Genomic DNA, 17,576 nt, shown 5'->3' on the forward strand with positions numbered 1-17,576 from the left:
CGCTTCTTCAGTGATTATGATTGTGTTGGAACAATGAAGAATACTGTATAGAGCGAAAATATCTTCCCGCATCAACACTGTTTCATGACTTCTTTGTGACGTCTGTCTGTCTGTCCTGCAATTTCACATTACACTTCACATTATAACCACCTGACAGGCATCAAATGAGGTTGTTTTTGTCTCTTCTCCATAGAGGTATGGCAAATATTAAATAACATAAATAACACAGGTAATATACAAACAATAGTTTCTTGTTTGTAATGATTCTTTATGTAATAAAAACACAAGGTTTTGTAATAGATCTTTTTAGACTGCTGCATGGAGTTCACAGCATTACAAAACGATGGGGAGTGGTCACATCACTGTCACATCACAAAGAAGACAGGTTTGACATGTAGGGTGTTACCCACATCTAACAGACTTTGCAGCAAATTAGCAGGGTGAGTTATACCTTGTGAGCTGTAAAGCTGAAAGTAGCCAACAGCACCTTGGGGTGTGCAACTGCTCTGTCACTTTGATTATTCAGGTAATTCACTTTGAAAACCAGAAGAGGGCAGCATCACTACAGTTTCAACTGTGAACTTCTGGAGGGATGGAAAATGAGGGAGCAAAAGTGGAACCACCACTGCTACAGCTAGTCTTAGATTACACATGAATCACGACTTCGTCTTGTATCTCCATAGCGTCTTTGCAGAGCGATACATACATGCTTTAGATATAAAATCTAATTTAGTTACCACTGTGGAGAAATGTGATATTAGGATTGAGTTTTACATAAACCTGAAGCATACAGTAAATTGAAGTTATGATTGGGAAGTTCAGATTACGTACATTATTTTTTTCAGTTATTAGACTGAGTGCTGCCTTAAATAGGAATTACAAAATATTAAGTATATATATAAACACAAGAATGAACAAACGAGATCATAAAAACAAATTTGCAATATTTATACTGGATTCTACCACTACTGCTACTGACTAATTCCTAATGATCAACAAAGGTATTTAGTGCTGAGAAATACGGCACCACATTATGATTCGATAACCCCATTAATTGTGGAAGGAGTGGGTTTAATGTCCCCCATAAACCCTTAATTAAAACCATGCAACTAGGAAAAGCACAGAACTGCAGGACTGACAGAGCGGTAGGCTACAGAGAGCGTGGGCCCTCTGCGTGCTACTGATCGCACCACTAGATGTCATGGGCTCCTCAAGAAATACTCAGCCACAGATGAGGGCCTGAGAGAGGGCCTGATGTTTGCATCCCTGCTGGAAGTTTTCTTTTGTTTATCCACTGGCAGAAACACGAGCCTGAGCTATGCCTCAGTCTCAGCACTGGCTTGGTCTGCTTCACATCTCTGTGCTGAAAACCCCATTGTTTTTAACATATTTCTGATCTAGCGTGCGATTTTGGAGGACAACAGGAAAATGCCCAAGAGGAGTCAGCAAACAGCCATCTCACGTATTGTCTGTCGTCTCTCACATCGTCTGTCATACATCACGAAAGCTTGCGTAACTTCCACCAAAATCTCCCCGAAGACATTATCTCAGTCTTAACTTCTTGAGCCTCCAAGCTTCTCTGCGTTCCACCTTTCCATCCCGACGTTTTTCCCTTTCTCAATACCCCACCTGGAATGGAGTCCAGATGTGGAACAGGGAGAAGGAGAGATTGCTTGCTCGGCTATAAGGAGCGAGGGGGCTGTGGGGAGCATAGAGAGAAAATGTTGGAACGACATTAAAGTTTGTCTGGATGCCATTAAGTACAATTTGATGTAATGTGCAGTTTGGAACGTGACATTTTAAATGGAAACTGTGCTCTCCAGATGAGAGAGATTTAGGCCTTGTGGAGTTGGAGGGGGGTGTTGTACTTGAAGCCTTATTTAACAGCTTGGATAAACAGTCCTCTGTTTCGTTGCTGAGCAGGCGCCCATCTACTCCTTGTGCTTTCTTTCAATAATCATGCTGGCTCTCTGAGCCCGCTCCAGTGTACAGTATCATATACAGGAATAACAAACCCGGGGTCCACTGTGTGGGTCAGAGCACAGTGCACCATTATACTGTTCGCATGACTGAGGTGCCTGCAGTTTGGATATGTCAGTGAGTACATGTCAAGCCCAATTGCATAAAGTCCCTTTTCAAAAGCTTTCCTGCTTCACCTTCTCATATTTTGAAATATTCTCCAGATTTGAGTCGCCATAGTCTCTATCCTCCCTGGGCCTCTCGTATATCAAAAAGTATTTTTAAAACAGAAATCCATTACTGTATTTTGGGAACTTTCCATACACACAGGCAAAAATGTGAAAAGGAGACCTTGAGGAAGTTTATGATCCTCTGTGTTTTTTGGATTGTGTGTGATTCTTTCAGGGGAGGGGGGGTGTCATGTTTTAAGAAATATTATTCTTTCAACAGCAGATTAAACTTTTGGAATAGGATATTTTTCACTCAGAGTTTCTCTAAATCAAAACATTTGGCCTCTGCAAATATCAACATGCAGCTGATCTGTTATCTGCTCTGTCAACACCAACAACATATGGTCTGTGAAGAGCAAAACGTCACTTTCACTTGGCTTTGAATTGGGCTGCAGGATTTCTGAATTTTCAGCAGGTTCGTTTGACTTGTTAAATCTACAAGATCTAATTTGCATCAGCCCCTCAGTAAAAATGGCCATCACCACATGAAAACCTGTATTAAATAACCTATTTATTGCAGTAGTTTTGTGGGTAGCTCACTGTTTCCCATGGCCTCCAAGTGGACATGAAAATAATATGATAATTTACTCATATCATAAAGTTATCATCTACAATATGAGAGCTCAGTCTCAATACATTTTCAAGATCAAACTCTTGTGAACTGCCATAACTCTCTCTGCTGTAACAATACAGAATTTACTGAAGTGTATCTATAAAAGTCTTTACTTCCTCTCCTCCCCGCTGATTGAATGAAAAGCCTTTGATCTGCTGAAACACACAATACACAAGAGGCCTTCAGCACTCATTCATAACTTCAGTTTGCTCTCCCGATGCAGGCGCTCATTGAAATGAAGACCTTCCTGTCTTCTACAACGTGGATGGAAACAGCCAATTCAAATCAAAAAGCAGCAAAACAACAGCAATATGGCACCCAGCGAATTTATATGCCATCATTTCATCAAATAGGCTCTTCTTTCTCACCACGGTTATTACTGTTATTTTATTCATTAATGTTTGTCCTTTTATGACATTATAGGGTTTGGATCTTGTTTCTTAGTTCATATCACCTGCAATGTGATGACTGTAAAAAAAATTTAAAAAAAAAATGTCAGCAATCATATATAAATAGGTTGTACTTACAGAATTTGGGCTATCATTAACTTTTCTATATAGGCCAGGGATATGATGATCAGCTGACCTTACAAAACCAATATAAATCAAACACAAAAAGAAAATCTAATGATTTAAGAAAAAAAAAAAAAAACCGTTGAGTTGATCACATAAAACATCCCACTGGACTGTATGATGACGTTTGATGTAGGTGTGTGCAGTAAGTTTCAGGTGGGTGAAACCGTTGAGTCACACGTGAAAGCTGCTCTCTGTGTGCCTGGGCTGGATGCGCTAGGACCGCGGGGACCAGAGCGCAGACGGAGACAGGAATGGGCGCACTTGGGGTTGTAACGGAGTGAGTTTGAGTGTGACAGAGGCAAGCAGGCAAAACCGCTAGATTTTCGGAATTACACAGGAGCCGATCAAGACCAGCTCACTTTTTGACCGAATTAATAGCCTGTAGTTATTTTTTTTCCCCCTCCTGTTTCATTAGCCTACAAATTGCGTTTGAGATCCAGTCTACAGAGACCTCCGGGATCCGGGGAAACACTGAGGAAAACTTTTAAAAGCAGCGAGACAACTGACAAAAGATTGAGAATATACTTTTTTTCTTTACTTATATATAAAAGAAAAATGACAGTGTGGCTCTGGCTGTGACCGGTCAGTCGTGAATTCCATCAACCCCTGGATTAATTTTTAGAGGGCGAGATAACGGTAATCTGGACATTCCCAGGCATCCCTAAAAGTGATGTAAATCTCTTCTGAGGTCTTTAATACGACCACCGACCCTTACAGACAGAGTACTGAGCCTGTCTGAAGGTGTTGAAGACGTTTGGATGGACTCACACATCCTTTGGATTAATTAACTATTTGGACCAACGGGAGTTGTGCGCCCGGGCTGCCATGACATAATGAGACACTTGGAAAATCAACGGTGCTGAATATTTTTGGAATGACCGGATAATGTGTTTTCATTACTGAGTGGAGGCTCTTCGAGTTCAGGCCTGCTATTCATTCAAAACTTGAAAGATAATTCTGTTTCTTCTCGCGCTCCTTCGCACCCTCTGAGAGCTTCATGGTGGAGATATGGGATGACTGGAGGCGGGGGTGCAGCTGAGGTGAGATCCAGCCGAAGGACAATGTTTGCGCCCGGCGTTGGCATCCCTCTGCTGCCGGGGCGTCTGGTACTGATGCTGCTCCTGCTGTCCGCCTCCGAGCCGAGGCTCTCACAGGCTTGTCCCGGGCTGCTCGCCTCCACCAGCGGCTGCAGCTGCACGGACGAGCGGGCCAAAACGCAGGGCGTCCAGGGCAAAAGGGTCAGCTGCAGCAAGGAGGAGCTGAGTGAACCTCCGGATCCCGGCCTACTCCCTAACAGGACAGTCACTCTGTGAGTCTGACAAGTTTACTGTAACCTCTCAACTAATGACTTATCACTAGGCTATGATCATCCTAATGTGGCCTACTGTAGCCTGTTCCTGTGGAGATCACATGGTGGCCTTAAATATGGTGTCATGTATGTCACTTCAGTTTTCCCTTAGTAACCTTCAAAAGATATTTGAAAGAAAATGTATTAACCACTCATGCTCCACTATAAGTTCACACAGCTGTTGCCACAGTTACAACCAATGTGATTTGTAATTAGCTGAGGATCCACTGTGTTCCCATGTTATATAGGTTTTAATTGGTAATTGTCCATTTATAATGATGTAATTCACATAAAAAATACATAGTATGAGAAACCCAATCGCTTCACACAAGAGTTCAGTATTCTGATCAGGCCCACACCCCCACAACTCTGACCCCATGACCTTAGTTTTAACTGTATTGGGGACTTGTTGCAGTAATAAGGCTTGTTAGGTCAGAAGTTTACATCTTGATCTAGTTTAACTCTGTAGTGGTGGGCTGAGCAGTCGCCTCTCTGTAAAGCATTAGGAAGATCAGAGAGAGGGCAGACTGACTGTAGCCATCATCATGGCCCAGCCTCTTTGACACAACTCTGTCACTTTAAATTTGACTCTGACCCAGTCAGGCTCTCAGAGTTCAGCCCACTCTTTCTTCCTCCAACACCACCACCACCCTGTGCACATGGTCCAGCTGACTTGGCCTTGCAAAACTGCTATAAACAGGAACACATCTTGAGTATTTTATGTCAGACTCAGTGCTTTACTGTTGGGCTGGCGCCTACTTTTAATATTTCAACATCCTGTCTCACAATCACCTTCTGGTGAGGAAAACACCATTTGGTGAGAACTAAACAGCAATGATCTGATTCAGCAATGATTTTGGGCCTGTTCAGTTTGATATTTTTTAATTAAGAAACAATTATTTGTGAGGTCTCTATGGACAAAACTTGAAAGGGCCACATCATGGGCCAAAATACACTATCTTCCATGATGGATGCGCTACCAATCTATCAGTGATACATTTCTGGGAGGTGTTTTTGCTCAATTGTAATGCAGCATTTTTCTTCACAGCTGCTCAGACTATCTGAAGACATTGCTCATTCCCACAGTGTGTTACTCTGTCTGTACTCTGACCTAGTGGGAAAAATGCTAGCTGCATATGGGCACGGTAAAAAAAACAAAAAAAAAAACATGTTCAACTGCCTCATTGCAGCAAACATACGAGGTAAAAATAAGGGCATTTATGCCCCAGGAGAGGTAAAGCCAGCCAACAGTCCATTTATAGGGCCTTATGTTGGTTGCTTAATAAAGGCAGGATAAACATCTGGGGAACACATTGCTAGAAAACCAGAGGAAAAAATGGTTTGGGTGGCAGTGGTCGAGGTGATTGAAGATAATCATCCATCCCCGCACCTACTAATTTTGGTTGAGTTGTTTTTGTACAGATGTTTAGCATTCTGTGACACTTTTATGAGGCTCTGAACGGGGAGCAAACAATTCCACCCCGTAATCCGCCATTTTCTTTACCTTGTCCCGAGAACTCTGGTGTCTGGAAAGTTCATTTTCCTGAAGATTTTGTGGGTTCCTCAAGCGCCCGTGCTCCCATCGTTGCTCACGACATTAGCTCCAGATGTGGAATGTGAGAAGTTGTGTTGATACTCGTGTTATTCCTGACATTCCTCAGTCTGCTCAGAGACTGCAGACAGTATCCCAGGTGCAGCAGGGGAGCTTTCTCCGAGGCCTTCAGCACCTTGGTCCCTCCCCACAATCGAACGGCCTGACAGCCAGCACCGCTGCCCTCTCTCTTGGGGCAGTCTGGAGGAATGCTCTCCTCCATGCTGAGCAAGGCTGGAGGACACCAGGCCCAGAGCTTCCGGGGCCGAGCGCTACGTGTAATGCACAACAGCTGGCCCCTGTGAACATTCCAGCTGAGGCCCCTCAGCCTCATGGGAAATCCCAATGGGGATTTGTTTATTAAAACTATTAGTTGGCTGTTTGTTGTTCCTGCCAGCCATAAAGGGGCAACCATTCGCCTCAATATTCTCACCTCCTTCTTTGGGTTCTCTATGCCTGTGCTGCACTTTGATTACATTGCTGTGTGTCAGCGTATACACCATTGCTATCACGCGCTCACACTAACCACTGGTTTCATGATTCATTATGCTAGCCTCAGCTTTCTTCCAGTCATCTGTCCCACTTTCCCTCTTTTTCTTTATCTCCAACTCCCCATTTCTCTCCCCTTCCCATCCCCTCTATCATGAGTTCATCCACACGCAGTAACTCTCAACCTAAATATTTAGTCGTCTTGGTAGGAAACTGCCATGTCCAAACTCCTTCCAGATGTGAGCTTGTGCAGGCTTGTGTTTAGGCCTAATTATGCACGGCTGCAAAGGAGCTGGATCACTGGGAGAGTAAGAGGAGCGGAAGGGTAGAGAGGGGAAAATAGATAAGAGTGCGAAAAAGAAAAGCGCCGTTGTTGAGGAGAAAGTAGGAAGAAATGACGGAAGTTGAAAAGCGGCTGAAGTGAAGGGGAAAGCTGAACATGAGGAGTAGAAGAAGTGGGAAGAGGGAACCGAGAGGGGAACAAAAAAAAAAGAAAAAAAAAGGAGAGCAGAGCAAGAGAGAGGATGGAGGAGGGAGAGGAGAAGCTTGGCAGGCGGTTCAGAGGGATGTGCCCCTGGAGACTGAAAACTCCCCTGCCCCTGACTAACAGATCTTCGACACTGGGGTGAGAGGGAGGAGGAGGAGGAGGAGGCAAGGCTCCTCAGTGTAGCAACATAGCTTCACTTCCAAAGCATTGCTCCATGTCTCTGTTATTATTAGTCTTTTGAAAGAGTGTGAAAGAGGAACTTATTTTGGTTATGAAAAAAATCTGTGCCTGTGGATGGATACATATCATGCACATTCAGGCTATAGCCCTTAAACACACAGAGCAATAACTCCTTCCTCAGCACTGTGTGGCGGCAGCTGTGCCTGTTTTAATGTTTTAATGGATAACAGACAAATGAAGTGAAAGTACAGTGGCAGTGTATGTGTGAATGTGCTGGTGCTTCATTGCTTGTGGTTTTTACCCAAGTCAAAACCATACTCCTCCCTTGGCGTATTTTGTTGTCATCGTTGTCAGTGACTGATGGCTTTGGCTCAGTGGGTGCCAGCCTGAATGAGTGGGCACACATGCTCAGGGTGCAGGGTCAGCAGGCCCGACTTTGGCCTGATACCCCCTCACCCCTTCACCTAAGACAGCTGCAAAACAGTTGCTCCCTGCATGTTTGCACTTGAGCCCAGTATGTTGCCGGCTGGTAGTTGGGGTTAAGATAAAAATATTCCAACTAAGGCGGTAATAGTTTTATGAGTAAGGGTCTTTCTTTCTAAATGAACAGTTGTAAAAGTTCCAGTTTATACTGGGGATGGGTGTTGATGTTGTTGAATAAAGGCCTGATCTTAGTATTAGCTTGCTGTTTAAAGTTAATACAACTATTTGCTTTCTTCCTTATAGTCAGATGAGAAGTTTGATACCACATTCATGTTTGCTCACTAGTGCTGAAGCTGCAGTTTTAACTTAGCTTAGCATAAAGACTGAAAAACAGGGGGAAACAGTTAGCCAACTCTGTCCTAAACTGAACTAAAAGCCAGCCAGTTCCTCTAAAGTTCACTAGTTAGCACATTACATCTCCTGAATATTTAATTCATGACTTCTGGAGGTGCTGTTAGGCAGATTTGTTACCTTCAGACAGAGCCAGGTTCCCTGTTTCCCCCTCTTTTCAGTCTTTATACCAAGCTAAGCTAACCGGCTCCTGGCTGTGGCTTTATAGTTACCAGACGAGTGAGTGCAACCCAGCAAAGTTTAACCAGTCTGCCACTGGAAAGGTTTGGAGGTTGAATGTACTTATTTAACAGCGGCATCTGATGTAAAGGACAGCCTTGTTTTTATACATAACCCAACATTTGTCTGGTTTCTCTGATTCATTTTTAGTTCCATTTAGCCAACCATCAGTCTGTTATCATTTACTGCATCTGAAGACTCTTCTGTGTCTCTGTTCACTCAAGGCCAACTCACCTCAACAGTATCATCGCCTGGCTACAGTATGAATCTGCGTTTGCCTTTAATCACCATTTTATCTTCTGAGTCACATCGTCGGTCTCTCACTTGTGGCCCATGTGTGGATAAATACCGAAGGGCCAGCAGATGTTTTGGTGGTTTATGTTGGGTCTGTGAATCAGTATGTGCTGAGACGGGAGTGTGTCGATGAAACGTCCCAAACAGTCATCTTATCAGCAGGGAGAATTCCAATAGCTGGGTGAACACAGGACCCCAGGCATTCCTGCAGCGATAGGGTTTATTTATGTGGGGAAAGGTGTTGAGAGGAGGGGGAGTGGGCTCTCCTCCGCACATGTTAGGTGGGGCAATGGTCAGCAATAAATCAAAACAGCAAACAAAGGCCTGACACTGGATACTCCGGGCTTCACACTCAGCCGCAGCACCTGCCAATGCCACACAAGCCTCGGATTTTATTGTGCCCTCGCCGGTCAAAGTAACATGATCAGAGCGGGACATCTGCACACGCTCACTGTGCTATACTCTAGCTCCCCGCCTGTTTGAACGATGAATGTGCATTTCACTTATCACCTCGTTGTGTTTGTTGATTAAAAGGCTGCGATATTTCAAAACTTGCCAAAACATAGAGATGTGTTGTCATAGTAATCTCATATCCCCAAGTGGCTTTTTGTTATTTTAGTTTTTCTTTTCACGTCGCTCTCTTCTTATCTTACTCCAAAAATGCTTGACTTTGGCTTTTCTTTGCCAGTGCTAACTTCCCCTCTCCCTGTGTCTGACCACAGCAGCCCCCAAAGTTCCTGCTCCGGGTCGACAACACATGGATACAGATGGAGATAATTGGTGTCTATAGTGGGAACGCCTGTGGCTCAGTTTGTGTGCTGTCTGTTGGTTTTTCTGATATGCTTACGCTAAAACTGACTCATGTAATCTGAGTTCTTAAATTGTAAATTTTAAATTACTGTTTGATGACTCTCGGTTAAACAGATTTACTCCAGTATTCATCTACAATAATAGATATACTGTATCTATTAGTATGAATGATAGGATGCCTAATCATTCAAACGAGGATGCTGAGCAGACTGATCTAAGCTCAATAGGCAAATTGTACTGATGATGAATTACCAGTCCCCTTTTGATATTACTTTGGATCTTGGTCCAACTATTGAAAGCTAATGCAGTTAATGCAACATTTCTTTCAGCAATTAAACAATTAATCTGTCAACATACAAAAAAAATACAACTCCCATGAAAATTTACCAGCAGGAACTCTGGCGGCTGCTGTGATCGGGTACTGAACGTAGTTTTACATACATATTTTTTCCAATTTAGTATCTGCTGTCTAAAAATGTCTACACTGTCCTTGACAGCTGTGATTATGAGAACCTAGACTCTAGTCGTGATGTTTAACCCGTGATGGTATAGGGCTTATGGGAAATGGTGTTTATTAAATGCAGCTAAAAAGAGACATTTTGAGTAAACAATGATATAAGATGATATACCATCCTTTGAGACATGTGGAGTGAACAACCGAACATAATGTTGAGTAAGGTTATGTTTCAATAGTAAATGGGATTTTGAATGAGAAACTCTGGTATTTGGAACAGAACCCAGGAGCTTTGGTTTCACTTTAGCTCTCTGTTGGATATAGTTTGACACTTGATTTTAAATTTCCTTTATTTGCTTTTTGGCCAAGAGTTGGATGAGAAGATCAATACTCTCAATCTGTCAGTTAAAAATGACACATGAGCCAGGAGACAGTTAGCTTAGCTTAGCTTTTACATTTTGGTCAGTGTACTTGTTAGAATAACAGATGTAACATGTTAATAAGTGAAATTTAGAGGTGCTGATAGATGTAGTTTTATCTTTGGACAGAGACAGGCTAGCTGTCTCCCCCTGTTTCCAGTCTGTATGCTAATCTTAAAGTTTGCTGCCTTTTATCTTCGTACTTTACGGATAGAAATGAGAGTGGTATCAACCTTCCAACCTAACTCTCAGCAAAACGTTGAATATCCCAAACTTTCCCAAAGCTATACCTTTTTAGTCTGGATATATGAGGATCATAGGTGACAAATAAATGAATCTCAGACTTTTTCTCTCTAGTGCAAAGGTACTCACATATCAAATTTTAGTATTTAATTTATCAATATATAGCTTGTGGCCACTTTTCCTTTATTATCTGATTACATGCAATTCAACCAACAGTAATACATCCTCATAGTTTCTCTATTGTCAATCCTAACTATATTAATGTTGAGTATGCTGTTACTGTGAACCACAAGATATTTAAAATCTGTCACTACAGTTTTTTTTTTATCCATTACTCCCTTTGTCTCACAGCCCCAGTCAAAGGGACAGAGCCAGTTGTGAAATAAAGCCATAAGCTTTTATTAAAATCTTTGGTGATGGAGTCAGCAAATGTTTAAAGATACAGCAAACAATCCCATACGCAAATGTAATATATGTACATTTATTGAATGTCCATGTATGACATATATATATACATCTAAAATAAAAGCACATTTGTAAAAAAATATATGTATAACCTATTAGAAATTGGAACTATTTCATATATTGAAATTTATGTCGAGCCCATACAAATGTTTATGTGTGTATGCTTGTATTGTAGACATATGTTATGCAAAGCCTGTAAGTTTACTGTATGTTTATATGATAAACAGTAGGTTCCAAAAATCTGAGACCACTTTCCCAAAATAGGAAGATAGATGTGTTTAAAATGAATGAGAAATTAATGATAAAAATATATATGCTCTTACATATATATAAATTTTATATGTATGTCATTGTAATAAACCTGTGTATATAAATCAAATATAATTCATTACAGATATGGTCTCAACATATTATACCATATAAAAATCTGTTATATAGATATTTTTAATATAAGCACATATATAAATTTTACTATGCGTATTTCATATATGTCATATCACATATATATCCTCATATATCCAGAGGATATATATATATATATATATCCCCTTATAGGCGACATATATGGCTACAAAACTCTTGATATAGGGACATATATGTCATATATTACATTTTTTTATGTTTGGAATTGTTTGTTGTATTGTTTGGAAAGCACATGGCTTCTGATTGTTAAATAATTGTTAAGTAAATCCTGATGTCACTGGACTGGTAGATGTGTAGTAATTAGGATTGGAGCGACATGACTCTGATTCTCAAAATGCTGCAGTCACACAGAGAGGAAAAAAACAAACTACAAGAGAAAAACACAACCTTCTCACAGATGCGTCTAAAGCTACCGTGAGAGTATCTGGAGCAGAAAGATTTTAGCCAACTCTTTGTAAAAGCAGCCTGATTTACCAGCACTCTTTGCTCAGGAGCAGAAAACAGAGGCTGGTTATGAGACAGAACAATGAGACAATGTTAGCCAGGCATACACCACATTCCACTCACTGTCTCAAAAGGCTAAATTCACTAAATTGCCTCATTAAAAGTGTAAAAACACTTTAGACAGTGATTAAACTGACTATTGTGTTCCTGCTCTGCAGCCATAAACGTTCCAGTTTGGTTTGTCTTGACTTGTCTTTGACTCTAAATATTGCAATAATTTATTGCGACTTTACAGTAAGGCGGTGGTATTTCAACTTGTGCTCCCTGGCTGTTAATATTCATAGCAGCTACTTGTTTGTCTTAAAAGTTCACTGGTTGTCCAGCTCCAGTAAATTGTGTGTAGACAGCACAAGAAACACACTTCATGGACGGTTCCTGTTAGCAAAACTGGATGAATTGTCTAATAAGACTAACTCCAAGTGGGGGACCTTCCTCTCTAAAGTGTGTATTGTGTTTGTGTGTGAGTCTGTTTGCCTGTGCACACACATATGGGAAGGGCGTGCGTGGCCACAGCTCTCAAAATAGGTTTCAGTTCTCCCCTCTCTAATTAGAGACATTTCAAAAACCCAGATTTTAATTTTAGACTAGTAGCTTTTGGACCACTTATGCACAAACACACACACACATGCACACACTGAGTTAAACATACACACTTTCCGTATAAATAAATCTGATAGGTCACACACTTGTGCATCTAAATCTGCACACACACACACACACACACACACACATAGCCACAAACCACAAAACCACAAAGCCTTACTCCCAGCTTGGTAACCCAAGCACAATGCAGTATACTCTATAATAAGTGGTTGCACATATCAAATGCAGGAGCACACTCCCCATATCTAGCCTCAAGGCAGGAAAGTATGATAATAAAGCTAAGTACTGCAAGATTCTCTACATACTATAAATCATCTAACTCATATTTTGTCTCTTTAACATGTATGAGAAGAATCTGTTCCACTCCTTCACGTGGCCTCTCTCGCCCTCCTCTCCCTGTTTGACGATGGAATTACTCAATCAGGGGTCGCAAAATGATTTCACGAAAAATATTTTGCATGCAATTACATGGATGCTCCTTTCCATGACAGGCGGTAAATGGGGCTTGTAGCTTGGCAGCGTTCCCCGGTTGCTGCTCCGAGCCCTCTGGTGGGTCAGGCACAATGGGCACATTCACATCTTGACATGCATTTGCTGCTAAAGTGCCTGTTGTGCTCAAGGGCATTTAGTCTCTCTGTTCGATTCAGTGCCGTGACAAGCTCAGGGTGCAAGGGGCTCCTGGGGCCGCTGGCTTAGGTGGCTCTCTATCTTTTTTTTTTACAACGAAAGGGTTAAGCTATTTGGACGGACCCGGCCGCTGAACAGTCTGGAGGCCTCTTATAAAGTACTTATTGTAACAAAGATGACACAGCCACCTCCCAGTCTGAGAGATCTCTCTGCTTATGCTCTCTTTCATTTGTCCTCCCTCAACCTCCCTCTTCTTGTTTCTGTCTGTTAGCAGGAGGGAGCCATGAGAGACTATAGGGTTGGGTTCAGCTGATGCAGGATTTTTGAAAACCCAACACAAATATTGTCAGCTGTCAACAATCATGAATGAGCTAACAGTCGCTGTAAATCTCACTCAACTGGATCATTTTCATACCATAAAATGAATGATAATAATTATAATTCTCTCTAGATTAAGATTGTGCCACGCACAGCCAGCACAGTAGCAAATCTATAAATCTACGATCCAGCTATAATCAAACCATGTGCACCGTACTCATTATATTGGGGTTGTGTGACGCAGACTGACAAATATGAAATTTTTACAGTTTTTTTTTTTTTTTTTTCCACAGCCCACATACACATTTCCTGAAATGACAATTTACTTTACCAAAGCTATAAACACAAAAAAAGCCACTCTAAGGCTGGCCAAACCTCAGACATCAGAGACCGAATTAAACACTTTATTCAAAACATGTTATCTTCCATCTAAATGAAACTACAGATTACTTCTTGCCCTTGGATGACATACAGAAGCTGACAATAACAGAAACAGCTCTGAAATAAGAGAAAAACTACTAGAATGAACCAGGACACTCTCAGACAATCTTTTCACATTTAAGAACTTGCCATATTCATTTTATAATTCTGAAAGTGTGCAAATCTACTGTTTGGTTTTGGCTTATTGACAACATTATAAACAAACAAAAATGATTCAGTCTTTGACTTATTTCCATTGTTGTCCTTGGTGATTACACAGTCCATCAATTTTTATCAAGAGACAGGCAGTTATTAGTAGCAGAGCAGAAAAGTTGAGGAAACCGATAATACAGTGTAATTTTACTACTTAAAATTTTAATTTATCACAATTCATAATTGCTTTTATTTTTAGTGTTTAATTTGCGTCTTAATGTTTTTTGTCCTCACTTGGAAATCTGGTGTGCATGTGCAGGCTGAAGTCCTTTTAGCTGCTTCAGTTTCACAATCCTGGTAATGTGCATGCAGCCTCACTCTCATACTGTCATGACGTACTGAGACACTTTAATAGAACCAGTAATGTTATTAGCAACATCTGTGTTTAAGCTGTTATGACAAGTCTGAAGGCCTGTTTGTGAGGAAACAGGTGAATAATGTACCTTAATTAGCAGAATGTGTTTCTGTAGTGATTGTGAAAACTTGCAATAGAGGGTATGCACCATACCAGCTGTATGTACCAGTGACACACACACACACACACACACACACACACGCACGCACAAATACACACATCATGTGACATGTCATGACCCAGAATTCTCGGCCACTAATGAAGGTCCACACCAATTACTGCCGCAAGTTTGTCGCCACGGGAGCCCCGGCTCAGCAAGTGGTTGTGTGTATTCTACTGTATGCGTGCGTGTAAATGCACACAAGTGTCTTCATCACTGAAACCTTTTCAAGGAGTTTATCTTGCACACAGTTGATCTGTCACGCATACTATTGCAGGATACATAAATGTGTTCATTTTGAAGCCAGTTTATCATCAGACATGGGTCGGCCTGAGAACTTACCTCTCGATATCTGAGCTTCCCTGATGCAACAAACACCAGCCATCAACTTGTATAACACAGGTATGATGATATTATCCCTTCTCTCTGATGTAGCCTGAGCTTGTAACTGACTCTTTGATTTAGGTCGACTCCTTTTCAATCTGGTTAAACTGCAATGTAGCGTCGTTCAATAACAGCTTTTGATCTATTAGACTCGGCATGTGGATGGAGAAATGCAGCCTCAGAAAACCTGGTAACAGCCAAACAAAGTAATATAGTTTTTTAATCCATCTTTTGGTTCGACCACAATATTTTGTAGATCCACTACGTCTTTTCTCATTACTCTGAATGCTGTGTGGGATGTGTATATATGAAAAGAAACGCTGCCATGTCCACTTAGTTTTCCTCTGTGAACTGCCAATATACTTGAAAAGCAACTCTGGCAAGCAAAAACTACTTAGATGGAAAGTAAAGAGGGAAAATGCAGTAAAAAAAAACCCAAAAAAACACGGATGATCTTGTATAGAAAGTTCTCAGCTGTAACATACACAGATTGAAGTGCTCGCACTACGCTGTGCTGTTAGTGTAAAAGTGGATAATCGTATTGCTCTCAGCAAAATTTAATTAGCTCTAAGGAAAATTCCCTCAAGGCTAAATTATTATTTTTTTTATTTATATGAACTTAAGCACTGCTGTGACACATACTAGTGTGTGCATTATCAAGTCAGCATGCTAATTAAACCAGGCTTAATTCAATAATGAAGCTCTGAGTTTCTCATTGAAAATCACTCTCATTATCTGGCTCCCATTGGTCTCCGAATTAGGACTGGATTTATGGCACGTTACCAATCTCTTTCAAAGGTTCTTGTCTTTCACCTCGCGTGTGGTCCTCGAGGGTAAAAGACCTATCCAAAGTTAAATGATGTTTACACAGTGGCCTGTTGGATTGTTTTGACTCTCTTTATTACACTGAACCTGCGCCTCTCTGTCTCTGTTGGCCTCGCAGCGCTACAACAACGCTCGGGGTGAGACAGGAGGTGGGGAGTCTGATGTAAGTGCTGTTTCAGCATCCAGGCACACTGCAGCAGCTTGAGGTGTTTTCAGGGGTGATGCTGCAGAAATACTCAGTATTCTACATGAAACATTACTATTATTCAGAGATTGTATACAGGTAATGGAAGTGAGGAGCTTAGTCTGGAGATGAATTCTTATTAAATATAAACCCCTCCTTAAGACCCCTTTTTCTGCTTGCGAAGGTGATTTACTGTAGAGGCTTTCAACTACATAGAGCTCACTGTCTGAGTCCAGCATGCCTAAATATTTGGAAGGCAACAGAGGCCAATTGAAATCAGCATTTTTTACTCGAATGCATCTCATTCATGTTCTGGACTAAATGCCAAACCAGGATGGAGAATTTCCTGTATATGCTTCCCACTAAAAAAAAAAACAGAAGCTTTAAGTGTGTCTAGCAGAGAGACAGAATGAAGGGTGCAAATATATTGACACCAAACTTTCGGCGGTAACTGACTGCACACAGGACATCCTGTTGTGTTTGGGTTTATGGCATTCTAGCTGCGGTTAGGACAGGAGATAGAAGGATATGTTTTCCCTCTCTGTCCCTCTGCACCAGGTTGTGATCTGGAAAGCTGAAAGGCCTCTGTTCAGCTGCTGCTCCCTGTGTTGGTGCTGTGCGCCACACAGCCGACCGTCCCAGCTCCGCCACAGAGATGATTCCTCAGTCAAAATGATTGGTTGACCATGACCCAAAACCAAAAGCAGCTGTAGGAAAAGCATTTCACAGACAGTTTCAGTTTACAGTACACACAGGTACCCACACACACATGTGCGCACACATACACACACACACACACACACACACACAGACACACACATCGGGCCTTCCCCCAGACCTGAGGGGATATGTAACAGTGAGACAGCCTTACAGAAGAAGGGAAGGGAAAAGCGGAAGTAAATCAGTGAGCAAATACGATTTGCGACGTGCTGTCATGCCCCTGTGTGGCCCTCAAAGGCTTTGTGGGTTTAGGAAGCAAATTGAGCAAACCAACAAAGTGAGTGGCACGGTGCAGGGAGGAGCTGCTGTGGTTTACTAGACAAGACTCTTTGTATGGCTTTTACTTTTCTACACTCCATCACGCACCGAGGAAATCCTGAGCTAACGCTGCGCAATGGCACTTGATGCTGAAACAAAAAGGATTAATAGCAGCAGCCATACTTTTTATTTTACAATAATGAATCCACAAGTTTACTTTGTCAACGGTACATTTGTTTGGATAAAGCTCTGCCAACATCTGGGTTAAGGGAATGTGAGGGATTTTTTATTCACTTTAAATTTACAGTATGTCATATTAAAAAGAGCACATTATTCCCTTGTTTGAATTTTTGTGGTAAAACACTGCAATTT

At 41.5% G+C, this 17,576-nt stretch overlaps 1 protein-coding gene across 1 annotated transcript in view; it reads left to right on the forward strand.

Moving 5' to 3' along the window:
• Positions 1-3,490: 3,490 nt before the first annotated feature.
• The window catches only part of adgra2 (adhesion G protein-coupled receptor A2), a 38,886-nt gene continuing 24,800 nt past the window's right edge, over positions 3,491-17,576 (forward strand). The window contains exon 1 of the mRNA XM_056377004.1: positions 3,491-4,686. Coding sequence (XP_056232979.1) covers positions 4,391-4,686 — 296 coding nt within the window. The 5' untranslated portion in view covers positions 3,491-4,390. The remainder of the gene's footprint in view (positions 4,687-17,576) is intronic.

Source organism: Seriola aureovittata, chromosome 5 (genome assembly GCF_021018895.1).
Source record: "Seriola aureovittata isolate HTS-2021-v1 ecotype China chromosome 5, ASM2101889v1, whole genome shotgun sequence".
Lineage (NCBI taxonomy): Eukaryota > Metazoa > Chordata > Actinopteri > Carangiformes > Carangidae > Seriola > Seriola aureovittata.